The sequence below is a fragment of the Gigantopelta aegis genome, chromosome 9 (assembly GCF_016097555.1).
Source record: "Gigantopelta aegis isolate Gae_Host chromosome 9, Gae_host_genome, whole genome shotgun sequence".
Taxonomy (NCBI): Eukaryota; Metazoa; Mollusca; class Gastropoda; order Neomphalida; family Peltospiridae; genus Gigantopelta; species Gigantopelta aegis.
Window position 1 is genome coordinate 30,879,755 of NC_054707.1, and position 27,941 is coordinate 30,907,695.

A 27,941-nucleotide genomic window follows, 5' to 3' on the forward strand; every position below is an offset into this window, starting at 1 on the left:
TACTATAGACGACTTATTTATTTCTAAGCCGATTGATTTGTGAATTGTACACAAAAATTAGTATTTTTTATTTCTAAAATACTTTTATTTTTCTTCTTAGTCAAACTGAAATTAATTACTTTACAAGAAACATGTTTGTAGGTAATGGTACGGACTATAGTTTAGAATGGTCGCAAGTTACAACTGTTGCAATATAAGGTTGTCTACTGGTTTGCTGCGCATTATCTAAAATTCAGCCTAAAATATTTGTCGGAATACTAGAATGTCTGCGTGAATAAACTTCCAGTAATCGTAAAGTGTGCAAATTTTAATTTCTGAACATCTACAGGTCAAGACGTAACCAATTTGCGGTTCGCGTAAATTTAATTTTGCGTAACCGACACGCGAACAGAACGGCGGTTCGCGTGAAATATTGTGCCCTATTTATTCATACATTCTTCTTGCTGCAGGCATTCAAATTGTTCAATAAAATCAACAACAATAGCAAATGTAACATTTTAAAATTTTATTATAATCAACAAAACTACCATTATAAAGCATTTGGAAATACTGAGTATGTAGACAAAGTACCGGTAATAGAAAAAACAAAAATCTAATTTCTTTTTTTTTAAATACTAAATACATATATAAAGATAATTTTATAAATATCACTACGAATCTCATAGATGAAAATGCCTCTTGCAAAAAAATCCTTAAAATTATTTTCACTTCCAAAGATATTTAAATTCATTAAGTCAGCCCGAACATAACTTGTACCCAGAAAAAACATTGGGCAGTGCTAAATTCCATAATACAGGATAAATCTGGAAGACTCTCATCTATGGAATCTGGGAATCTGTAACAACTATCAAATACATTAATAATCTATGCAGTAACTGTAGAAAATTGTATGAGTATAAATCTGGAATGAATGGAAATTATACTATGTCTGAGAAAACCAAACATAATGCAGTGACAATACAGGCAGTATTGACAAGTTGTTAAAAATAACAATAAAGCAACCAGAATCTTTCATTTGGTTACACTTGGCCAAAGATTTTTTGAGCAAATTCGCCAAATTACTAAGACGTTTTCTTGTGCAACCTGCAATCCTGCTACAGTGAAGAGATGTTGACAGAAGAATCAAGTTAAAGGGACGTTAGTGCCTGAACCTTGAACGGTAAAAACGTTTACATCAAGTCCAAGGGATATTGAACACTAGGCATGAGAGGGGTACAAAGTACCAGAAAATAATATTTAATAAAATTATATTTTATATTAATTAAAAGAACTTGTTTAAATTTCAAATTCAAGAGTGGTCAGAGTGCATTTTATGAATGATGTCGCCTAAAGGTTTGGAGCAATGGTTCTATATCTACAGAGATCTATTAGGTTTATGTCATCTTGTGCTGTTTTTGTCAAGTGTATGCAAGCAAATTGAATAAAGTCAAACAACGTGTGGTTCTATGATTGCCTACATCAACAACTAAAAACGAAATTATCGCCTGTGTCATGCATATGGCCACAAATTATATATTCTGTGTAGATCTATTTATAGTGTCAGTGCTGTCAAGAAGTTGTTGGCCACATCCCCACCCAGACATACCCAATTTTTAGCCATACATTATTTTGTGTATTCCTATTTATAGTGCTGGAGTGCTGTGTGAACCATTCAATATATAAATATCCAAAACCCTATTTTTGTTTTTGGATGCACTGTTATTTTACTGTGTTTAGTGAATGACTAACAAGCAGTATAGTATTTTGTTTCATAGACTATCATACATCGATTTTCAAATGTTTGCAACTCTACATGTAATACTCGGGCATCTAATTTAGAATAGTTTACAATAAGAATTACAAGATAAATTCATAAGGAAAATAATTTTTAAAAACATTTTTTAATATCAATAATTATATCAGTATCTTGTACAGTAAAATAAAAGTATTCATTATGATCTAATATTTATGACATTAGACCATCATATTAAAATAACATTGCAAAAATCAGGCAAATCCCACGCTAGCTCTGGCACCCACCAAATTCACCAACTGAAGATTTTTATTTCAATTTGGTTAAATAAATGCATGTAATAATTGATATTTTGTTCTAAAAATAACTGGGATTCAGCTATTTTTTAAAGTTTAATAGATAATTTGGCGAAAGTTTCTGCTCACACAGAGCTAGCCATGAATTCTAAAAACAAATAGTTTTGTCATGTGACTGTTTTGGGGTTGTTTTTTTTAAATAAAAGTTTTAGTAAAATAATGAACATAAAATTGAGGCACAAAAAAGGAACAAATGAAACATGAACACCAATAAGAGTCTAGTATTTTTTTAACTTTGCAGGATTGTAATAAAAATATATTAAGACTGACATCAGGACAGTAGCTAGGATTTTTTTTTGGGCACATGAATTCTTGAAACAAACCAGGATGGAAGGCGCAAGACACTAGGGGGTAAAGGGGCATGCCCCTACAAGAATTTTTTAAATCTAGAAGCTCTGAAATACCATTTTGAAGCCATTTCAGAGAGGTTACATACTTAAAACGTCATGTTATGTCATTTACCAGATTTGTTTTGCCCTTGCCAACCCGCTAACTACAGGCCTGGATCTCAACTTAAATACATTTATGGATTGTCTGTTATTTCTTTTACGTTCAACGGGGTATAAACCAAAAAAATCATCTGCAAACTGTGTGAATCATACTTGCTAATAATAGCACTAAAACTGTGTACTTTATTTTGAATTACTTTTGGTTGATAAATAATAGTGCTCAATAAGACAACGTGCCCATATTAAATGACGTCATCAGATATGACGTTTCCTGACGACATAATTTTTACGTTCATCGAGAATTGAACAAACTCCCGTTGCTACGTCTGGACCAATGTGACGACGTTATGTTGTAATGAATGTAATGGAAATTTAATTATTACTTCATATTATGTGTTAGGTTCATTAAACAAATGCTTTTATTAAAAGGTAAACTGTCATTGACAGGTAATCTTCAGACTGTTAACAGTAACCGACAAGTCAATAAGATTAACAGTTTGTGCACTATAAACAAAGCAAACAATTTGAAAACTATTCCAGTGCTTCATATAAACTTTTTTTTCTATCTTTTCCCACTACCTTTCACCTACCCCTCCCCCTCCCCCACCCCCACCCCCAAACACAACATTTGTCATCTTAGCATTGTCATCTTGTATTGCCAGCTGGTTCCTTGCTAAAGTAATACTGATAATTTTCATTCCCAATTTTAACACCATAAACCCTTTGCATCCCTCCCAAATTCTTCTTGCACCCTTGACCATCCCCCCACCGCATTACACATTGCAAGCTCTGCTCTATGGCTAATGAACTCTTTTTCTCAGAGCTTTAGGTAACAACTGAGGTCTTCTGTGTATTTTACATGCACTCTTCACACTTCTTCCCGAACGCAGAATCCTGGAATATATAATTTACATATCGGTTATATAAAATATTATACATACAGTTGACCATCAATAAGTGATTTCTGTTTTAAAGGTAATAAAATGGGGAGAGGGGGGTCAACATGGGAGATGTTTCCGAGCATACATGTAGTTGTATTACTTGTCAGTAAAATTGTCTGAAATCAAGTTGGGTTAAAGCTCTCGTAATCTTCAGACTACTGGATTAATTAATTTGATCAAAAAACAAAAAAACTAAATGTTTAGGAGTACAAGTTTATAACAGTTATTCAAACATTTTCACTTAAAACGTTTATAAATACATAAAATAATGTTCATAGTTTTATATTTTAGAGCTGTTAATGTGCTTTATAATTATGCCAACAAATTGATAATGTCAGATTTACATATGCACATTTGTGTCCAATAATTACGCCTATTATTTTCAATTACTGTGTTCTACTGATCAGTATGTTTTTTAAACAAAATAAAATTCATAAGCCAATATTTCATATTTTGTAAAACGATCAAATTTATTATAAAATTAGCATTCATAATTAACCTCAAAATTACAAAAAAATTCCGCACTGTTATCATGCAAAAATATTTGTCAAAAAAAACTTTTTCAACTCAAAATTCTCAGGTACTTCTTACAGAAAAACCGAAACGGAAGTTTATCAGTATTGTTATTAAATCTTTTTTTGATTGTTCTGTTATTATTTTCAGTATACGATGTGTGGACATGCGACATCAGGTGAGGGTATCTCACCTGCAGTTTACGAAAGGTTCAAAACATATAACATTAGAGCATAACTACCGAAAGTATGGGAGTGTACACTAATTCTAGCTGGGGTTTTGAGTGTTTTTTAATTCATTGGTACTTTACAGGTTCTTTTAAGGACACATCATACCATGCTTCATAAAAAGTTTGAAACCAACAATTTGTAAATGTTGAAAGTTTTGGCCAATGGGAGATAAGTTGGTATTATATGTGAACATGGCGTCTTGCATACAGCCTACCTACAGGAACTATTTACCGTAAGATAGGTTTGCGAAAGCAGGAGGCCAGACTGGTGTTAGCTGTAGTTGTCTGTGACCGTGCAGGTGGGTATCTGTGAGGAGACTTCCAAGGCAGTGTGGACATTCTCTCGCCGTGTGACACGGTTCTTGCAGGGGAGTCACTCGGAGACACATCCATTGTTAATTCGGTTGGGCTGTCGGTGCAACATCCAGCGCACTGGTCGGTCAAATAGTCAGGGTCCTGGTTGGTGCAAGATACAGGGTGGTGTTCAGTGGAAGATTCAGAGCGGTGGTCGGTGGAAGGTTCAGGGTGGTATTCAGTTAATGGAAATACATCACAGAGAGCTGCATCTTCCAGCACTACTGAACTGTCGGATAGGGAAGATTTTGTTGATGCCTAAATGTAACGACAAAAATAACAGATATATTCAGTAAGCTGGGATGTTTCATTAATTGTTAAATTAAAGTAATGAGGAAAAAAACGTGCACTAATTTGCTTTGCCTTATTCTTCAGTAAAAGATACCTGCACAAAACAATTAATGATGTCGGTCACAAAAATAAATTCCTAGCATGTGCTCATAAAACTTTGCTGTCTGAATATAAATCTTTCAGGCTACAGTGAAATCGGGCAGTTTTATTGGAACTCATGTCCTTCAAAACGAAGACTTCTAAACATGGAAAAAACTGTATGGTCAGTCCAGTTGTTGCCTACAATCCAGTTTAACTTGGACTAACACAAGGGAATTAACAGTTATTCTGAGTTTTTATTCTCATTATTTTTGACAATGCTTGTCGATTGCCTCCCCTCCTTGTTGAAAGTGTCAAATCAACCCGTATGATACTTCATATATATTATCTTTAAGTACTGCCCACATGTCATCAATTGGTTTGGGTGCTATATAAACCAACCTCTTCTTGCACTGCTCTGCCCGGTGAGCTGCGTGTCTCCGTGACTCCGATGTTGGACGAGTCATAGTTTTCATCCGACTCCTGACTGACACGACACCTCTGTGGAGTGAGACAGCCGCTGAGATCCATCTCACACGCAGACATTATCCGGTCACACATGGGTTCTAGTCTTTCTCGAATTGGAGAGCAGTTCACCACAAAGTCATCACCATCCTTCACAGTCATCACTTTCTTACTCTTAAAAAAACATATATACATAAAAATTATTATCCTGCAATCATCGTTTCTATTGACAAAATATGTTAGGAGGCCAGACAAAGTATAGTAGCAGGATATGACTTTTGACATCACTCATGTGACGACACTCGTATAGCTACATTACATAATCACTCATTTGACTTCTAGGTCATTGTACAATGTGGCTGAAAAACAGAAATAACAGCTTTTCCACTTAATATTTGTGGTCTGCAGGATAAAGATAATAACTAGTCCTTAAAAGTAGGGGTTTACTGTGAGTCTTTCACTGAAGATTAAACCTTGGAACTCACTGAAGATTAAACCTTGGAACAATATATATATATATATTGTAAAAATAAGTAATCACTACTTATATTTCTATTATAATCAATGAAAAGACAACATGTCTGCTTCTGTCTCAATGGACATTACATTTGACTTCTGAACTGCAATGTTCCATGTTATGTGATACAATGAACTGACAATAAATCACCAGTAATGACTACATAGGAACTGGTCTTCTTACAGACGTTTAATTTACTAATAATTTAAAACAAACAGTTTAGCTGAAACAAGAAGAAAACTCTTATTAGTCTTGGTTTTTGCTTCTAAAGTTAAAATAGATTCTGCTTGGAAGAACTTAAGAGAATAACTAAACGGAACACTGAGTAATAATTTACTTTGATACTTAGTTCTTCCTTTTTATCTGCCCGTGTTTTTCGGCGGAGAGACTTGCCTCTCAGTGGCATTATGTTACTGCTGGGTTTTCTGAGAGTCTTGCGATCAGTACACAGTTTTCTGTAAGATAAACACAAAACAATATGGCCAAGTTTAAAAGGTACACACAGGACAACACTTCACTCATTCCTATTACACTCACTAATCCTCCATAAATTACTACACTGCTTTTGTTACTCTGTAATTTGGTCAAATGTAACAACATCTAATTCTATTATTAACAAAGTGCAGGGCTCGAACTTAACGGCGGCACTAACAGCAATTGCCGTCGTTAAGATATTAATTACCATAGGTAGAGAGCATCGCCTCAATAATGGCGAAATGTATACATCTGGTGTACATTATCTGCCAATATTTAACATTTAAAAGATGTCTACATGTAACAAGATAGCCTTTCAGTCAGGTTTATTTGCTGCAAATGTCACTTAAAATTGCCGTTGGTGGACTGTTTCACCCCTGGCAATTCTTTTAAGTGGTGTCAAACATGTTTCATAAAGGAGAACAACTCTGAAGGCATGCTACCAATCCATTTTATTTAAGCATATCTATGTTATATACTCTTATAAAAAAAGTAGGAGAATTTAAAATACAAATGTCATTACTAATGATTGGAACAGATAAAGTTTAAAAAATGACTGACTAGGTAACAGTTTTCATGGCTGCACAACCTAACACCCAAACACAGGACATGTCGAGCACAGTGATTTATTAATCATCGGGTATTGGATGTCAATTATTTGGTCAATTTTGACATATAATCTTAGAGAGGAAACCCTCTACATTTTCCTATTAGCAGCAAGGGATCTTTTATATGCACCATCTCATAGACATTGATATACCAGTAGTGGCTGGAACAAAAAATAGCCCAATGGGCCCACCGACAGGAATCAATCTTAAACTGACCGTGCATCAAGTGTGCACTTTACCACTGGGCTACGTCCCGCCCCCTACGTCAAGTGGTGCTTTAAACCATTGTTAAAAAAAAGCCTCAAAACAAAAGCTACTTACGAAATTGCTTTATTAACATCTGCAGTCCACGATTTGGCATTTTGTGTGTCATCAGAATACAACAGCAAACATTCATCTTTGCAGGAAATCTGTTCAAGAGAGAAAAACAGAACATATATTTTAGTTACAGGTGCATTCTCAACATTGCAAGTGTCAAATTTTGCTATTCTTATATGCATTTGTAGGTCATAACTATAAATTAATCGATTCGACATATAATCTTTGCATAATAACTTGTGAATATCAAACCTTAAATGTGTTGCTGCTCGCCATAAACAGTGGCTTCAAGAATCTTTGGTGAAAAATAACATATAAAGAAAATATTTACCATTTAAAGTTGCAGCAAGTTCTTTGTCAACATGGTGTTGCAATTCAAATTCAAACTGAAATGTCATTAGTGTTAGTCACCCTTGCTAGATTTGTAATAATGTAAATTAGTAAATATTAATATGCAGGGGATGTGATACCGATTTAAAAAGAAACGATGAAGTCATCTTAACAAAGCTGACATCTCTATACTAAACTTAAAGTGCTGTGCCAGACCATACACTAAAATTTCAAATTCCACAATTAAATGCTTTCTTAATTCATTGCAATAATATTTTACACCAATATGTAAATCAAAAATTACGAAAATGCCCCATAAAAGTATTAAAACATCACTCCCGTAGAACACTGCCGGAAACAACCGAGTAAAATTCTCGGCAAAAACATTTGCCTGTGAATAGCCGTGACGTCACGAATGGAACGCGCTTCACAGAAACCTACCACGAGATGACTTCCAGAGCAAGCGAAAGTGGGACCGACAGCGACTGCCAAGCTTGATCATGCGATTCTTCTTTCAATGATGAATAGTGTAGTAATGACGACTGGACTAATATTTGTGCAACACAGCAAATAATGCCTTATCAGTTTGAACCTGGAACATCTTTCGACGAACCACCGGCCTGACAGATGACGATGAAAATGGTCGTGGAGACAGCTTACCACTAATTTACAACTTTTATTCTTGTTTTGTTCTTTAGCTTTTCGTGCGAATTATTTTGCTACACTGTATGTTCTAATACTTGTGATGTAGTAGAAAAGACGATAAATAACTCTTGAATTCTACGAGTCAAGTGGACCCGATATCGGTAATTTTAAGAAATAAACATAAACGACTTTTAGTCCGTCCCATCCCTCTATGAAGATGGGGGTTTTTTTTGTGTGAATAATTTCAGTTTAGTTTGATGTAAAAAAAAGAAGTAAAAGTGTTTTGGAAATAACAAAACAATACTATTTTTTGCGTGCAGTTGTGAAAACAGTCTGCTCAGAAATAAATAACTTATTTTAATTTTAAAAAATAAACAAAAACGACTTTTAGTCTGTCCCATCTATCTATGAACATGGTTTTTTGTGTGAATAATTTCAGTTTAGTTTGACGTAAAAAAAAAAGTAAAAGTGTTCTGGAAATAACAAAACAATACTATTTTTTTGTGTGCAGTTGTGAAAACAGTCTGCTCAGAAATAAATAACTTATAGCACATTCCATAGTATGAAAAAAGGTTTTCTCTGTGGGAGGTATAGTAAAATTAATTTAATGTATTTATAGTCTGTTTTACAGGGAACGCCTTTTTTCATACTATGGAATTTACAAGTCATTTATTTCGGAGCCGATTGTTTTCTAAGATGCATACAAAATTAGCTCTTTTTTTTCTTTTTTTTTAAAAAAAAAACCCCTACATTTTTGTAGGATGGGATGGACTAGGCTATAGATACTTACTTGTCTGTATTTTATTGTTTTAATGTTCTCGAACTGTAAAGAAAAATCTCACAAATGAACGAGATGCAAACGACAACAAATCGGATCTCAATGATTGCACAAACCGTGCATGAGAAAACAAACTGACCGGAGTTGAAAGCATAACGCAATTTGGGACATTGACGATATGCACCCCAAGGTCGTTTCGGTGTGGATGGCGTCGGCTTGTTGTAATTTGTTTTGTGTCGCAGAAAAATTGTTGGTACGGTATCTTTTTTTAAAAATCATAACACATGGTATTCCCATACCTCGCTTAAGCAGACAAGCCAGTTCGGACGAATCGAAACTAGTGTCTGCTGTCGCAACGGTCTCCGGCATTTTCTTCCTGTCCAGTATTCCCACGTTGTTTTAATCAAATTCACACACAGCTTTCTCACAGCAATATTACTAGGAAATGCGTGAAGACTAAATTTATCGGCTTTTGTATTGCTACAGCCGCCAACAACACGCCGTTTAACCATAATAAACACAAAAGAAGCAATGAACAATGGCGCTGACTATCGAAAGGTGTTCCCTTCGTGACATCACAGGTCAAATCTTACGGAAATTCCCGAAACGAATTCAGCTGGTTCTGTTTTTCTGGGGAATATTTTTAAATGGTAAATATACCGGTATATAATTTTTTGTACTTTTTTTAATTTTATTTTCTAATCATATTAAATAATATCTTGATTGATATAGCTCAATACATCATACATCTGGCACAGCACTTTAAATAAAGGTTATTTTTCAGCATGTCACACCAAATGCAGTTTACTTCGTGAAAATAATTTACACCAACAAAGCTGAATTCAGACAAAATGCTGCAGGTTTTTTGTTGTTGTTGACATGTAATTCAAGGACTAATTTTTACTTTTCACAAGAAACAATTACTAAGTAAAGTGTCAGGTCCATTATGCCGCTTTAAGCCTGCCACTACACTCAGTAATCCTTGTAGTTAAAATATATTCCAGAAGACTTCAACCCACATTTCAGTTACAAGTCACTTTATAATACTGACATCAAGTAGCATAAATTAGAATGAAAAAGCTAACCATAAACATTCCTCCACCATCGAGTTTTGGCAGGTTAGTGATGAAAACGGGTTCCACGTGGCAGTGTTTCAAAGGCAAAACACAGCAACACGAATACATCTTCTTCCCACTGTCCACCAGCTTCGGCTTGCCATACAAAAGCACGTCCGAGAAGAGGAAAAACATTCTCTCCTGAGCTTTCCCAGTCCGGCGAGCAACCTGTTGAAATATGTGATTCAATATCAAAATGAAGAAAATTACACCACTACTAACTTCTAAATTATGGCTTATTTAGGCAATTTAAAAATCAAAGCACTTTAAATTTATTATCCCTTAATATTCATATTGTGTTGTTCAGCACAATATACATCATCCCACAAAAGGAACAGTTATAAGCTTTCTGTGAAATGATGTTTCTTACAACTTGAGAGATTGTAAATTTTAGGACATTGTAGGATTAATCCAGAACATTAAATACACAGTCAATGTGTTTACTATAATAGAATCTATGTCTCCATCGCTGTTTACACACACATACGAGGTGTTTCATTTCTGTCTGTGACATTGTATTAAAAATATTTTACCTGTTATCAAATACATATACAGTGGACTTGGGATTGAAAAAATATGCTAGTTTAGACAGAGTGCTGGTGTAGACCGAGTTTGTCCAGAGTTACGGTTCTTGTGATATATTGATTATTATTACATAATGAAAATATATCTCTATTCTTATTGGTCAAAAACCAGTCACATGACCATCCGTAAATAGTGATATTGCCCTGAGACGGTCTCACCGGTCCATCAAAAGTGATATTGCCCTGACCAATGAAAATAAAGATGAGACAAAATTCTATCTAATAAATGAGTAGGTAACATAATGCAATGTCAACTGCTAATTCTAATGTAAACAAGCACAAACTTGTGACAAAACGCTTTGCTGTCCTTCAGCAAAAAGATAACATCTTTAGTCATACCGAGTTTAATTCCGCAAATACAACAAAAACAAGGTCAGTAATCGTCAAATTTTGTATGAAATATATCGCAGATTTAGAAACGTACATGATACATCAAAATGCAGTTGGAATCGGCACTCACAGGATTTTATGTTACAAATAAAAAATGCATTTGAAGGTAATCAGTAACTGTTAGTATAAATGTATGTTCAGATTTATCACATTTTGTGTTTTATTTTGCTATTAATATGATTTTGGCACTCTTGCTGGTTATAATGTCTCGAATATGATTTTTTGTCTTGGTAATGTTTCAACTGTTTATTTCCGCATTCCTCTGCATGTCATACAATGTCATAGGATTACGTGATGTCACTAAATCCCATAAGTTTTAATGCATTGTGGGAAATTATAAGCGTTGGCGTATTTTGATTCTGATAAACAAAGCAGGAATGTACGAGTCTTATGGATGACATTATGTAATAAAACAATTATTGACCGTCATTGATGGCAATATCATGTTTTATGGACCGACGAAATTGATATTGACCGAGGCCAAGGGTCAGTTTATGATATTGCCCTCAATGACAGTCTATAATTGATAAGAAAATACCAACATAAATAAAACGTTATATTAACCAAACGTTTGGACTATGTGTAAGACATCTGTAAAAAAGGCTAAGCAAAACTTGTTTCAGTGATTGGCATAAACCTGAAAGATATTTGTGTTCCTTAAAACACAGCAGTCCGAGCTTACAAAAAGTGATAACGACACCATTTTAGATGCATTTTAGACTTTCAAAGGGACAAAATATAACATTTATTCATGTGGTTAAAAACAAGCAATTATTAAATATGCACGGCTGTTTATGAAAGTTATATGTGACTAATTCAGTCCAAAATAAGTAAAACCAATTATCTGTATTGATATAAAAGTAAAACTATGACTTGTGTTTTAAATGACCTTCTTGAGAACTCCTTCCCTGATGAACTGTCTGCCTGGTGTCAGTATCTTGGGAGCCGATCGATCAAAACTCTTTTGTATATTCAGCATTTTCTCAAAGTTTTCATGCTGACGAATATGATCATTGATGTACATAGCTATATCCGCTATCTGAGATGTTGCATCTGAAAGTGAAAATGGCAAACAATGATGTTACATTAATGTCAAAGGTATATGGTAATAAAGCACTGGCCTGTTTATATCACTGGTCATGCATTGATATGCAGGTAGCCACAACCTTGTTGATTAACAAATATTCTGAGAGTACTGCTAAAGCAATAGATGTTCCCTAAAGGGCTCAACAGTTCACCTTTATTTTCATGCTTATATCCAATTAAGGTTTAAGCACGCTGTCCTGGGCACACACACACCTCAGCTATCTGAGCTGTCTGTCCAGGACAGTGGGTTAGTTGTTAGTTGTTAGTGGTTAGTGAGAGAAAAGAGGGTCTTGTGGTCTTACACCTACCCATGGAGTTCTTAAAACTCGCTCTGCGTGGGAGCCGGTACTGAGCTCCAAACCCAGTACCTACCAGCTCAACAAATTGTCATATCTAAGTTCAAGGGCCATAACTCTGTTAAAATGGGCAAATCCCCATAAAAAGTTAGTTTGTTTTGTTTAATGACACCACCAGAACACGTTGATTTATTTAATCATCGGTTATTAGATGTTAAACATTTGGTAGTTAAATTATAAGTTAGATGAAACCTGCCAAATATTTCCATTAGCAGCAAGGAATCTTTTATATACAAATAGACCTGTAATACTGACAGGTTATGACTTGACATGTGATACTGTTCGGTTATGACTTGACATGTGATACGGACAGGTTAAGACTTGACATGTGATACTGACAGGTTAAGACTTGACATGTGATACTGACAGGTTAAGACTTGACATGTGATACGGACAGGTTAAGACTTGACATGTGATACGGACAGGTTATGACTTGACATGTGATACTGACAGGTTATGACTTGACATGTGATACTGACAGGTTATGACTTGGCATGTGATACTGACAGGTTATGACTTGACATGTGATACTGACAGGTTATGACATGACATGTGATACGGACAGGTTATGACTTGACATGTGATACTGACAGGTTATGACTTGACATGTGATACTGACAGGTTATGACTTGACATGTGATACTGACAGGTTATGACTTGACATGTGATACTGACAGGTTATGACATGACATGTGATACTGACAGGTTATGACTTGACATGTGATACTGACAGGTTATGACTTGACATGTGATACTGACAGGTTATGACATGACATGTGATACGGACAGGTTATGACTTGACATGTGATACTGACAGGTTATGACTTGACATGTGATACTGACAGGTTATGACTTGACATGTGATACTGACAGGTTATGACTTGACATGTGATACTGACAGGTTATGACATGACATGTGATACGGACAGGTTATGACTTGACATGTGATACTGACAGGTTATGACTTGACATGTGATACTGACAGGTTATGACTTGACATGTGATACTGACAGGTTATGACTTGACATGTGATACTGACAGGTTATGACATGACATGTGATACTGACAGGTTATGACTTGACATGTGATACTGACAGGTTATGACTTGACATGTGATACTGACAGGTTATGACATGACATGTGATACTGACAGGTTATGACTTGACATGTGATACTGACAGGTTATGACTTGACATGTGATACTGACAGGTTATGACTTGACATGTGATACTGACAGGTTATGACTTGACATGTGATACTGACAGGTTATGACATGACATGTGATACTGACAGGTTATGACTTGACATGTGATACTGACAGGTTATGACTTGACATGTGATACTGACAGGTTATGACTTGACATGTGATACGGACAGGTTATGACTTGACATGTGATACTGACAGGTTATGACTTGACATGTGATACTGACAGGTTATGACATGACATGTGATACTGACAGGTTATGACATGACATGTGATACTGACAGGTTATGACTTGACATGTGATACTGACAGGTTATGACATGACATGTGATACTGACAGGTTATGACATGACATGTGATACTGACAGGTTAAAGTTAAAGTTTGTTTTGTTTGACACCACCACCACTACAGCACATTGATTTATAGTTAATTTGGATGTCAAACATTTAGTAATTTTGACATATAGTCTTATTATAAAGGAAACCTGTTACATTTTCCCATTAGTAGCAAGGGATCTTTTATATATACATCATTCAACAGACAGGATAGCACATACCACTGCCATTGATATACCAGTCATGGTGCACTGGTTAGAATGAAGGAAGGAAATGCTTTAATTAACGACGCACTCAACACATTTTACGTGTAACATGCATTATTTTTCACACTTGCCAGATTGAAATTACGTGCGCTGAACGAGCGCGATCGCACCCGCGCACCTTAAAAGGCAAGGTCTGTTTTACATTACTTTAGTATTCACCAGAGGTACATGGGTCATAGAATCAAACCTACTCTGCGGACCCATTGTGTTGTTCCTATTCCAGCCAATAACCCGTTCCCCCTTCCCGCAAGACTGCTACATCAAAGGCTGTGGTACTAATCATGTCCGTTGTAAAGATGACATTCAAGACAAGCCGATTCATACAAATGTGTAGTTGTGTTAGTCCCAAAAATGGTAATCGTTTAAAAAAGAAAAAAAGAAATGAAATTTAGAAGGAATAATAAAAAGAAGCAAAATAAATGATAATAGGTATGTAGGAATAAGCCTAGGTATATTTTACGTCTATTATTTATCTTTTTTATCTTTAAAATTAAAAAAAAAAAAAAAACTTCATTTAAATAGTTGTATTTCAGCCAGTGGTTCATGCATGTGCATATGTTATTTAGATATGTACACACTATAGTAACAGTAATAAATGATCATTGATGACTATTTAATTTTTGTTTCGTTTGTTAGAAAGTCATACAGACCATGTGACTGAAACATGATTTGATGTGCAGTACTCTGTGGCATACTGACCAATCAGAGCTATTGGGGTCAGATTATTTTTACTCTTGGAAGTCTGCTAGCACACACTGGTCTACTTGACAACTTATTACGCATTGATGATGGTGTCTAAAATTATGGGGTTTTTATTATCTTCATTATGGCATTCCATTTTTAGAATAAAATCCTTTGACAGATTTTGTCAGAGTTTGTATATCTTTTTTTATCAACAACATTGGGGCCGTTCTAGATCAATGACGTAACGCTGTCAGAGACGTTCATAACCTGTAGCGGTAGGTCAAATGACGTGTTACAAAATGTTGAGGGAGGGAGACTGGTTGCGTAATTGTTGAAGTAAAAATGCCAAGTGAATGTCAATGTCCCAACCAACACTATCAATTGAAGTAATTGTAGGCCTACATTTCACGAGTTATTTTTTAAATGCTTTAATAATATGAGTCGGTAGTGCACACCAGAGATGCTAGGGTCGTAGTTAATGAACCACCTCCTCGGAACCAGTGGTTTTTATCCATCCCAACTATCCTAATCATGTTCGTTGTACATAATAATGAAATTCAAGACAAGTCGATTCCTATATATGTTTAGCTGCACGTACATCAAACCACCTAACACTAAAAAGGTATATATATAATTATGTGCATCAAATTATTTGAATAGTACATATTGTAATTAAAAAATCAAAGTGTCTGCATCAGTGTATACATGTCATAATTATATTTCTATAGTACTACTCCTGAAACTTTAATAAATTATAACTCCATTCCTGAAGTCAGAATACACTAATGAACCAAACAAAATAAAATTAGAAGAAAACATTATTTGTTTATTGGTTAATTTTTGCAATATATGTCTCTGCATTTACATGTACCAATTACTTCATAAATTAATAATGCTTGGTTTTCACTCAACGTAGCATTTTGATGAGTGCGATTTTCACTCGCCTAAGCGTTTTGAGGTGTGCAATTTTTCACTCGCCTTTGTTTTTCAAAAGCCAAGGACTGGTAAAATATTACCTACCATGAAGAGAATGGTAGTCATGGTGATCTTTAGGTGTGTGTTCCAAAAGACCTTCCAACAAGAGCTTGTACCTGAAAATTAAGTGAACAAGTGTACTTTCTACTTTTTTACTCAGTATGTGTGCCTTATTATTATAATTGATCCACAAAAAATTCTTCATCACTCTGCACTGTCTTGAAATCTAGAGGTAATGTGAAATTCTCATGGAATAAGGAAAGAAATGTTTTATTTAACAACACACTCAACACATTTTATTGACGGTTATATGGCATCAGAAATATGGTTAAGGACCACACGTATTGAGAGTGGAAACCTGTTGTCGGCACTTCATAGGCTAATCTTTTCGATTAGTAGCAAGGCATCTTTTATATGCACCATCCCACAGACAGGGTAGTACATACCACAGCCTTTGATATACCAGTTGTGGTGCACTGGTTGGAAGGAGAATAGCCAAATGGGCCCACTGAAGGGGATCGATCCCAGACCAACCGTGCATCAAGCAAGTGCTTTACCATTGGGCTACGTCCCTCCCCAGTTCTCATGGAAAAAGAACAGGAACACATTTCAGGTGCTACCAAAATCTGAAATTCAACAAACATCTGAAGGTTTTTCGTGCCTGCTAGAATGAGAAATATAGCACTGCAGGGAACATTTTGTTCAGTATCATGTCATGATTCGCCACACACATAAAACATTAAATAGTAATTGTTACTCAATTTTCAACTGATCACCAACTGCCACTAATCAAAATGTTTAAAACAAAAGGTTCCCTGCAATGTTAAAGAAGATTTGCTTCAATGAATGATGTGTAAGTGAGGGACACTGAGGGTTATTGTAGATTTCTCTGAACCGGAGTGATGAGGAGGGTATTAAATGAATGATGTGTGAGTGTCACCATGGAATTCTCTGAACCGGAGTGATGAGCAGGGTGTTCAATGAATGATGTGTGAGTGAGTGTCACCATGGAATTCTCTGAACCGGAGTGATGAGCAGGGTGTTCAATGAATGTGTGAGTGAGTGTCACCATGGAATTCTCTGAACCGGAGTGATGAGCAGGGTGTTCAATGAATGATGTGTGAGTGAGTGTCACCGTGGAATTCTCTGAACCGGAGTGATGAGCAGGGTGTTCAATGAATGATGTGTGAGTGAGTGTCACCGTGGAATTCTCTGAACCGGAGTGATGAGCAGGGTGTTCAATGAATGATGTGTGAGTGAGTGTTACCGTGGAATTCTCTGAACCGGAGTGATGAGCAAGGCGTTCAGAGTCAGTCCCTGCACCTCAGGTCGTGCTTCCTGCGTCTTGATGTAGTCACTGAACTCAGGTTTCTTTTGTTTCCACTCCTAAAAAATGAACATCATGAATTAATTAGCTCATGAATGTCTTTGTCAACATTAAAAAGGGATGGGCCTAGTTCAATCAAAAGAGTGCAGGCCCGAGATGCCGGAGTCATAGGATCAAATGTCCTCGGAACACCCATTCTCTGATAAGATTTTTTTCCCTGTATATTAAAGGCTGTAGTATGTGAAGTCATGTCTGCGGGGAAAGGCATATAAAAGAAGAAGTTTGTTTTGTTTAATGATACCACACTGATTTATTAATCATTGGCTATTGGATGTCAAACATTTGGTAATTTGGACATATTGTCTTAGAGGGAAAACCCACTACATTTTTCCATTAGCAAGGGATATTTTATATGCATCATCCCTCAGACAGGATAGCACATACCACAGCCTTTAATATACCAGTCGTAGTGCACTGGCAGGAGTGAGAAATAGCCCAATGGGCCTACTGACAGGGAGGCATATAAAAGATCCTTTGCTACAAATGAAACATTATAGCAAGTTTCTTCTAAGCTAAGTTATATATCAGAAATTACCAAATGATCCAATAGCCTATAATAAATTAATGTTCTCTAGTGGTGTAATTAAACAGAAAACAAAACAAAGTTTAATTGTCAACATTTCACTTTTATGCAGTTTATTATCAACATGATCTATTTTTAATTAGCTGCAATTCCAATGACATAGATTTCCATTCTTATTCAATTTGTGGTTCTGACATTTTGGGCTGTTTTGGCACAGATGTCTTTATAATACATGTTAATTGTTGATATTGTTAAAATAAGTCAACATACAATTGCAAAGGTAATTTATGAAAACAATAATTCAAGAATTATTTCTTACTAAGTAAAAGCAAATGCTCCTGTCACATATCCACCGATTCAGGATAAGGTGCCCCATACGGGCCCAAATTTCAGGAGAAATTTTCAAAATCTCAGGGCAGCTGCATGGGTGTCGTGGCTATCCTGCGGACACCTTGGCGTTCTTTCCTCGCCGTAGGGTGCATCGGAAGCGTTTAGCGCAGAGTGAAATGTTCCCGATGTGTCGTAGAAATTTTTATTGGCCATAAACCCGTAGACATGTTGTATATAGCATCACACAGGCCAAGTACAGCCCCCATAACATTTGTACGGATGCCGTACGATTTTGGGACTGAATTTATAGCCCCTCAAATCGTATGGCACCCACATGATTTCCAAGATCATTGTATGAATATCTTATGACGTCTGTGCGAGTTCTTCATGACCCGTACGATGTGTAAAAATTGTACCGGGATCTCACGGCTCCCGTCCAACTGCCGTGCGGAGTCCGTAGGATTATACTGCAGTACCCTTGCAGCTTACCCACGGGTGCCTCGTGAGTGACTGCTACACATGGATGCCGCAGACCCCTGCAATACCCCCGAAATCATAGAAATCCGCCATAGGTAGAAAAATTTGTACAGGGCCTGGTGAATATGTGTATGTAGCAAAAGTGTTGACAAACCTGTAAAACACTGAGAGCTTGCTCGTGACCATTAGCATAAGTAGAGTACAGCTTGAGGAACGGACCAATCTGGCGGAAGGCTTGTCCTACTGATGTCTGTTCCATCAAATCAAGAAGCTTGCGGTTCACTTCCAAAAGCTGTTCTACATTGCTAAAAAGACGTGCATGGGCATCCTCCGGAATAAGACAGGCAAAGCGCAGGGGGAAATCAAAGTACTGAAAATAGACACATAATGTTATTCTGTAACAACTACAGGGAAACCCCGTTATTGCGACCATAGGCAGGACTTTTTATTTTAGTAGTGGAGTGGTCCTAATACCAAATTACAAACATTATCATGCAAAATGATGATTGTCTGGTAAATATTGATTGTGAATTTTACATCCCACCCTCCTTTTCGGTTGCTGTCAGTAATGTGTAAAGTAATAAAATTACTTGGTGATGACAGTGTATTAACATTTACATTGAAATGCAAGAATAATCAAGCTAATTGTCACATTTGTTGTCATTTTCTGTGAAAAATAAAATACTAGGATAATATAGCATTTCAGTGTGTCCACAGATGTAAAATGAAAATAAAGGGACATAAAGCCATAGGCTTTATTTGCAGCCACAACACGGCAGTGTGGGGTGAGTTTGAGAGGGTGGGGATGTCCCCACCCTTTCGTCTGTCGAAATTAAAAAAACCCAAGTTAACCTGAGATGCATTCTGACAGCATCTAGAGTCAACATTTCAATGTATATCCCTCGCCCTTTCTCTTTCTTCAATGCAAATTCAACTTGAATGGGGATATCCCAACCCTCATCTTTAGCCTTATCTAGAATACATACAGGTAGAGGGCCAGTACCATATGGAGGACCAGTAGCCGAAGGCAGGCTGTACAGATGTCTTCAATTTTTAAAAATGTTTTTGATGAGAAAAAAAAGCCAGTGCTCTGTGTGACGTCCTAGGCCCCTGTCGGTACTCTGATCCCATTGGATACTGGCCCTCTACCTGTAACAATCCTGCACAAGGCTAAAGCTATAGCTGGCATGGGCAAGGACGCTAATCTTGAAGGCTGTTATTATGATTCAGCCCTGCCTACCTTTTTTTTTAAACCTAAGGACTTAATATAGACATGAATGGGAAAAAAGACAATACACTCTTATAAACCATTGTTTTATTGCATAAGCAGCTCATTTTGAAAGTATAAAAGTCAATTGAATACAATTACACTCTCAGTTGTGAGGAAATAAGCCAATAAAAATGCAGAAATAAAGGAGATCTAGTAGAATCATGAAATAAAGGAGACGTGGACACACTGCATTTGTTTTCATAAAAAACAACATTATTGTGTGTAGGTTATACAATAAAACAACTGTGCACCATACCTTCCAGAAATTAACTACGACTTCCTAGTTCAAAAGTAATATCTTTCTCTTTCAAACTAAATAAATAAGACTATTTAATTACCGGTACTAGTCTGAGCAACACATATACCTGCAATTAACTTTAACACCATAGCGTCGACAACTAGGCAAGATTTTACTGCATTATTTATTGTTTCTTGCTTGTGTGACATGACAAGTAAATGCTGTTGTTGTATTTGTGGGGTCCAAATGCACTGAAAACCCAATTAGTTGAATGGATAATATTTCATTAATTCACCATATCAAATATATAAACAATCCATAAAGTAATTGCAAACAGAAATTAATACTTTGCACTGATCTAATTACTGTACATATGTATACATGTATGAAGAGAATGAAAATAACAGTATTTACCTACTTCTTGAGAAAATAAACAAGTAGTTCCGCATATTTTGAGAATTTAACAAAACCATTATTTTGTGCTAGAGAATGATAAGTATAACAGCATGGTAGCCTATGGTCAGTGCCCCACACCTTGTGTATGAGCTCCAGATGGTAGATGTAGGCCAGCTCTTTACCTCTAGGCTACGTCCCACCCCCCACCCCCCTCAGTGCCCCACACCTTGTGTATGAGCTCCAGATGGTAGATGTAGGCCAGCTCTTTACCTCTAGGCTACGTCCCACCCCTCAGTGCCCCACCTTGTGTATGAGCTCCAGATGGTAGATGTAGGCCAGCTCTTTACCTCTAGGCTACGTCCCACCCCTTCAGTACCCCACACCTAGGGTATGAGCTCCAGATGGTAGATGTAGGCCAGCTCTTTACCTCTAGGCTACGTCCCACCCCCTCAGTGCCCCACACTTTGTGTATGAGCTCCAGATGGTAGATGTAGGCCAGCTCTTTACCTCTAGGCTACGTCCCACCCCTTCAGTACCCCACACCTAGGGTATGAGCTCCAGATGGTAGATGTAGGCCAGCGCTTTACCTCTAGGCTACGTCCCACCCCTCAGTGCCCCACACCTTGTGTATGAGCTCCAGATGGTAGATGTAGGCCAGCTCTTTACCTCTAGGCTACGTCCCACCCCTTCAGTACCCCACACCTAGGGTATGAGCTCCAGATGGTAGATGTAGGCCAGCTCTTTACCTCTAGGCTACGTCCCACCCCCTCAGTGCCCCACACCTTGTGTATGAGCTCCAGATGGTAGATGTAGGCCAGCTCTTTACCTCTAGGCTACGTCCCACCCCCTCAGTGCCCCACACCTTGTGTATGAGCTCCAGATGGTAGATGTAGGCCAGCTCTTTACCTCTAGGCTACGTCCCACCCCCTCAGTGCCCCACACCTTGTGTATGAGCTCCAGATGGTAGATGTAGGCCAGCTCTTTACCACTAGGCTACATCCCACCCCCCTCAGTGCTCCACACCTTGTGTATGAGCTCCAGATGGTAGATGTAGGCCAGCTCCGTCTCAAACAGTTCCTTCTCCAGCTTCCTTCTCCTCCGCTCCCTCTTGGCCTCCTGCTTGGCCTCCTGGTCCTGGGAGCTGGTTGTAAACAGGATCCCATCCTCACTGTCCCCCTCTGACGTCTTTGACAGAGCTGAAGTGAAATCATGGCACACAAAAACAGTCTCCAGATTAAAAGTAATCTAAGTCATCCTGTATTAAGTACTCATAGATGCAATTCTGCATAAAATGTTTTAGTAAGCGTAATTTATTACATACCTATTCAATCTTACTATAGTGATAAAGGCATTTTGAAACTGTGTGATAAATTTATTTTGTATTGCACATGTGCGATCTGGACCAGAACTTTTAAATAGGAAATTCCCTTTTTAATTTTTACTAGTTAGCGCCTTTTAGTTACTGACGTCATATATGATTTACAAATTATATCACATCGTAATTGAAACATTACACAAGGCTGCCACAAAGTAAGATTCTTAACATTAAGTAAATCCATGAAAGGAGTATTAAACATAAATTTAAGAGTTGTTATGACGTTAAATTAAAAACTGTTTTTGTAAAACATAAAAGAAGGTTAATAAATACAGAACTTCACATACGTTATTTTCGCTTCCTATTTATTGCACTCGTTTATTTTACACAAGAACATACGAGACCACATAGCGGTCTCTTGGTATATATTCTTGCGCAAAATAAACTCATGCAATAAATAGGAAGCGAAAACAACGTATGTGAAGTTCTGTATATCTCTGCCACACTAACATCTAATGGCTGGTCATGACATGCTGTTTATATGTGAGCATACAAATGTAGTAAGATGCCGAATCATGTACAAGAAACACAACACATTTAATGCAGATGTATGAACAGGTAGATTTGTGTGAATAGTTGAGGTGGACAACAGTGTAGCCATATGCCTGTTTCACTGGACCTGCAATACTGAGGGAGACATTTGGCAAATCCTCAGCAGTTTCTATTCAGCAAGACTCATAACTTAGAGTAGGGAACTTTGTGTATACATGCATTAAGCATTTACACGTGTACATGTGTATTTAACATAGATCTGGATTTGTTTCTGCATACAGTGGTTTTAATGTACACTTATACAAAATTTAAAAACCATGGTATATATACATTACACAGACCAGTATATAGAAATAATTTTATTAACAGTAAATATAAAATTATTTAAACAACTACTCAATTTACTCACCTATTAACCTGCTACGTGCAGACAACATGTCAACCTGTTATGGTACTGTACATATATTTAAGTATTCTGAAACAAAACACAAGGAAATTAATTAAAGGATCTATTCTGTGAATAATGTTTTGAGGCGAAACAGTCTCTGTCCTGAGTAAAATATAAGTGAGCTAAGATTATTTTCCTGATATGATGCTAAGCTGGTAATCACTCTCATCATTACATTTATTAAAATGTCATTCATTAAGTACTACAAACTCGGGTATTTACTAAATGAACTCTCTAAAATGATAAGTACGAGGGGTGATTGATAAGTTTGTGGCCTAAGGTAGAAGGATCGAGTCAGTTTTACAACTTTTAGAAAATGAAACACATTTATTTTTGTACATAATCATTAACATGGTCCAGTGGTCATGGAGCATATGTATCCCTTCCCTGTAGAAGGTGGCATCTAGGACCTCTGGGAAGTCTGCCACAGCATCCATGACATCATTATCCGAGGGAAAATGGCGACAACCGGCGACAACCAAGCCCCATCATCTTCGGGAAGAGGTAGTAGTCAGAGGGTGCCAATCAGGAGAATAAAGCAGGTGTTCAATCAGTTTGAATCCACATTCCTGGATGGCAGTTATGGCCACTGTGGAAGAGCACACACACACACACACACCCCTCCCCTCCCCTCCCCTTGTCAGCTTTCCCTGTTGACACCTTGGACAATTGGAGGTTGTTGTTGATGACTGCATGGACTCATTCCTGGGAGATACCTAGCTTAGTGGCAATGAAACGCTCTGTTACTCCTGATCTGCCATGATTATGTCATGAATCTTGGCGATAGTCTCCTGTGAGATGACTGGTCTTCTTGGACGGGGATCGTCTTCTAGGCTCTCCCTGCCATATTTCAACTCAGTAGCCCACTTCTTTACCATGCTGTACGAAGGAGCATCCTTCCCAAATGTGGCCACCATATCCCCGTGGACCTCCTTGGGTGTTAAACCCTTGAGACCGAGGTTGTGGATGACTGCAAGATGGATGATTTTTTCCATTTTCAGTTTAATTCTCAGGAACTGGTGAGTGTCAAGGAGTAACAGAAAAACAACAACAGATAATAACTTCAAACTTTTTGTGCAATCATTCAACAAGAAGAAGTGCACACAATATCAGTCAAAACTGGATATCGCATCTCCTTCTACTTTAGGCCATTAGCTTATCAATCACACCTCGTACATATGCAGGGTTTCCGCCAGAGGGTACCAAGGATAAACGTATGTTCATTAAAATCTTGGAAATTAATAAATAAAAAATTTTTAAAGATAGATTATAGTATGGTCGATGTGTCCTTCGCACATCAGGCTAGATACCATTTTCTTTTTGAGGATGACAATGTCAGTGCTCACCGAAGTCTACTGGTCACTGCATATCTGTTGCAACACAACATCATCTAAGCTCAGACCTTTCACCTATTGAGCACATGTGGGACATCATCGGATGACGTCTCCGAGAAAGTCAACATCAGTCAACCAACTTGGCTGAATTAGGAGCCGCTCTCCAAGAGGAATGGGACAAGATCCCCAAAATGTTATTGGACATTTAATCAGGAGCATGCTACGTCGAATTCGTACATGCTTGGCGAACTACAGGGGTTTTACCCGTTACTAGTGCAAGTATTAAAAATGTCAAATTGACAAGCACAACCCGTTGCGTATCTGTGTCTCCTCCGGACCTACATCACTATCCTGTCTATAATCTTTAATGCCAATCCCATGTCACATGAGTGCTTGTATTTTACCATTAATTATTATTGCAATAAAAATTAATATATAGTCTGTTATATTGTATTATATTTGAATATTCCTTACTTATTTTGAACATTATATTATATTCAATCTGCAAAAGGTATGCTACATTTTTGTGCCTCTGTAGTGAATAGTATTCATAATCCATTCATAATAATTATAAATAATTTTGAGTGTATAAGTTGAGTGTTGAGTGTTGAGTTTATTAAGAATCAATTAATTTATTTAAAATATTTTACAAACTATTCACTGATATGAACGTAATGCCTATCAATATTGACATCAAGCTTTAGCAATGGGTGTTGGTAAAACGCGGACCGGACAAAGTGTTTGTCAACTGTGCATAGTTAAGAAAAGAAAAAGAAATTCATGTAATGACCTTAAAAATAGAAAATGACAAACCGCACATGTGCCTGAACGCAGTTAGAAATGTTGCACTCTTTTCTAGTTATTGGAGGGTACTTCACTTTAGTTTAATACTAAAATGGATTTGTTATATTTCCACATTGTTGATAGCATTGAAATCTATTTTGTTTCACGTATTGTAACTGGAAAATGTATATCCGTAAATATCGTATTGTTTTTGTCGTTTTGGATGTTGATGGTAATTGTAAAAACTTCTGGGTGGGGTTTGGGTAGTTCATTAAGATTAACGTCGATCTTGATGAACTAGGGTTTGGGTTGGTATAAATTTTGTACCATCATTCAACATGTTACGCCCTGTAACCAAGTAGGCCTACAGATTTTGAAAGTCTAGTTATGGCCTGGTAATAATCACATGTTAAGTGATTAGTCCAACGAAATATTAACATTCAAGCCAGGATACACCTAACCTAGGCCGAGTACTCTGACTGTAAGAGAGCTAGATGGACATTTGGACATAAATACGCTCTCATTATAGTCAGAGACCAACCTATGTATTTTTTTGGCAATTCCTGAAAACCAAAAAGTTGGCAAAGATTCCCGCTCTAATACCACACCAATCCTATGTTTGACGTCAAATACCTTTACATCGATCACTTTCGAGTTAACTGATAAAAAAAAATCCACATATTAATCACTAATACACATACTACAGAAAGAAATCCGACAGCACCCACATTCAGCTACGCTGTAACCTCACTGTGGTGCAGGGGTGTAACATGGCCAATATAGCACAAATTGAAATTTTGAGGAAAAGTCAATATCTATCTGTGATATTTTTATTTGTGCACAGTTCTTTACACTGTTTTTATTTAAATCTTGAATTTTTATATTGATGTTGATCATCACCTTATTTGTTTGCATTACCATAGTTTCACACCCAATAGCCGATGTATTTTTTTGTGCTGGGGTGTCGTTAAACATTCATTCATTCCGTCGCCATAATTACAAAGCTCGGCGACCTATTTCGAGACGTAGATCACGAGCTTTGCAATTGTTGCGACGGAGTGTCACAAAGCGTAACTGAATGTGGGTGCTGTCGGGTTTCTTTCTGTAGTAAGTGTATTAGTGATTAATATGTGGATTTTTTTGTATCACTTAACTCGAAAATGATTGATGTAAAGGTATTTGACGTCAAACATTGGATTGTTGTGGTATTAGAGCGGGACTCGTTGCCTACCGTTTGGTAGTCAGGAATTGCCAAAAAAAGACATAGGTTGGTCTCTGACTGTAATGAGAGCGTGTTTATGTCCAAATGTCCGTCTAGCTCTCTTACAGTCAGAGTACTCGGGCTAATCATACATATACCCGCGTGTATATGCATATAGTTGGATAGGGCTAATTGCAAAATGAAATGCTAATGTTATTCGTAATAACATTCGGATTACTGAAATTGGGCGGGGGTAGATACGATAACTAGGGCGGGGGTGGTGGTTGAGCTAAACCTTTTCAGCCTACGATACTTGTGTGGAAAATAGTTGTTACCATATTTGTTTCACCGTTATAGGTCTACATTTAAAATGTGTTTGACTGAAACTGTTATATACTGTACACTGGTAAATTGTCGTAGTATCACTATTTTCATTAATTTCTGTATTTTAAACTTTCCGCCGATATTTACCTATTCAAATTTTGTGACAACAACACCAATTCCGTATTAGTGGTGCGCCAATCCACAACACCCAGTCTAATAAATGTGTGAACCAGTCTAACTGAGCAGTTGGGTGCAGTGAAGTAAAGGAAGTTCTATTTGCGTTTAGCATTAGATTAATCATCAATCAGTAACATGAACAATATTGTAAAATTACCGTTGTGTTCAAATGAATCAAATGGGTATAATGTATGATATAAATCCACATAGCGTCCATACATGTACTGTAACTTTTCCCTTATTGAGTTATTCTGGTAGGCTACTGTTCAGAAAGTCAAGTGCCGAAGTGGTGTACGGTACTAAAATTAGCTTGAACTTGAAGGTAAGGCTAATAAATATAAAGTTTGTTTTGTTTAACGACATCACTACAGCACATTGATTTATTAATCACTGAATATTAAATATTTGGTACATAGTGTTAGAATACCTGTTACATTTTTTCCATTAGTAGCAAGGAATCTTTTATATGCACCATCCAACAGAGAGGATAGCACATACCACGGCCTTTGATATATCAGTCATGGTGCATTGGCTGGAACAAGAAATAGCATAAATCAATCCTAGACTGACTGTGCATTGGGTGACCACGTTAACCATATACTGGGGTACGTCCCATCCCTGCTGATAAATATATTAAATGTACTACAGTGTAGCTATAGTCACGACAAGTTACGGCTGTATGAACACTGCACTGAAAAATACAAACAATGAAATCCATTGAAACACATACATTTATTTCAATGATGTTCCTGAAAGTGTGTTGGTGAATGATCTGCCATAATATTATGTGCTGCAGGAAAAGGGCGAGTTTCAGTGGGTTCACAACAGGCAGGTTCACAACAACAATCAGGTTCACAACAACAATCGGGTTCACAACAACAGGCAGATTCACAACAACAATCGGGTTCACAACAACAGGCAGGTTCACAACAACAGGCAGGTTCACAACAACAATCGGGTTCACAACAACAGGCAGGTTCACAACAACAGGCAGGTTCACAACAACAATCGGGTTCACAACAACAATCGGGTTCACAACAACAGGCAGATTCACAACAACAATCAGGTTCAAAACAACAGGCAGGTTCATAACAACAGGCAGGTTCACAAC

The 27,941-nt window shown here is 37.0% G+C and overlaps 2 protein-coding genes across 2 annotated transcripts in view; one reads left to right on the plus strand and one right to left on the minus strand.

Annotated features, from left to right (window-relative positions):
- Positions 1 to 490: 490 nt before the first annotated feature.
- LOC121381328 (rho guanine nucleotide exchange factor 39-like) lies at positions 491 to 26,833 on the minus strand. Its single transcript, XM_041510589.1, has 13 exons — positions 26,801 to 26,833; positions 22,973 to 23,038; positions 21,720 to 21,892; positions 18,947 to 19,162; positions 17,343 to 17,461; positions 16,121 to 16,191; positions 12,057 to 12,220; positions 10,164 to 10,361; positions 7,329 to 7,417; positions 6,263 to 6,380; positions 5,346 to 5,582; positions 4,453 to 4,832; positions 491 to 3,431 (listed from the first exon to the last, which is right to left on the minus strand). The coding sequence occupies exons 2-13, from the start codon at positions 22,998 to 23,000 to the stop codon at positions 3,338 to 3,340; spliced, it is 1,887 nt and encodes a 628-aa protein (XP_041366523.1). The 5' UTR covers positions 23,001 to 23,038; positions 26,801 to 26,833; the 3' UTR covers positions 491 to 3,337.
- Positions 26,834 to 26,917: 84 nt separating this feature from the next.
- The window catches only part of LOC121380451 (protein apterous-like), a 127,862-nt gene continuing 126,838 nt past the window's right edge, over positions 26,918 to 27,941 (plus strand). Inside the window, exon 1 of the mRNA XM_041509268.1 lies at positions 26,918 to 27,152. The gene's annotated coding sequence lies outside the window, so the exon portion shown is untranslated. The remainder of the gene's footprint in view (positions 27,153 to 27,941) is intronic.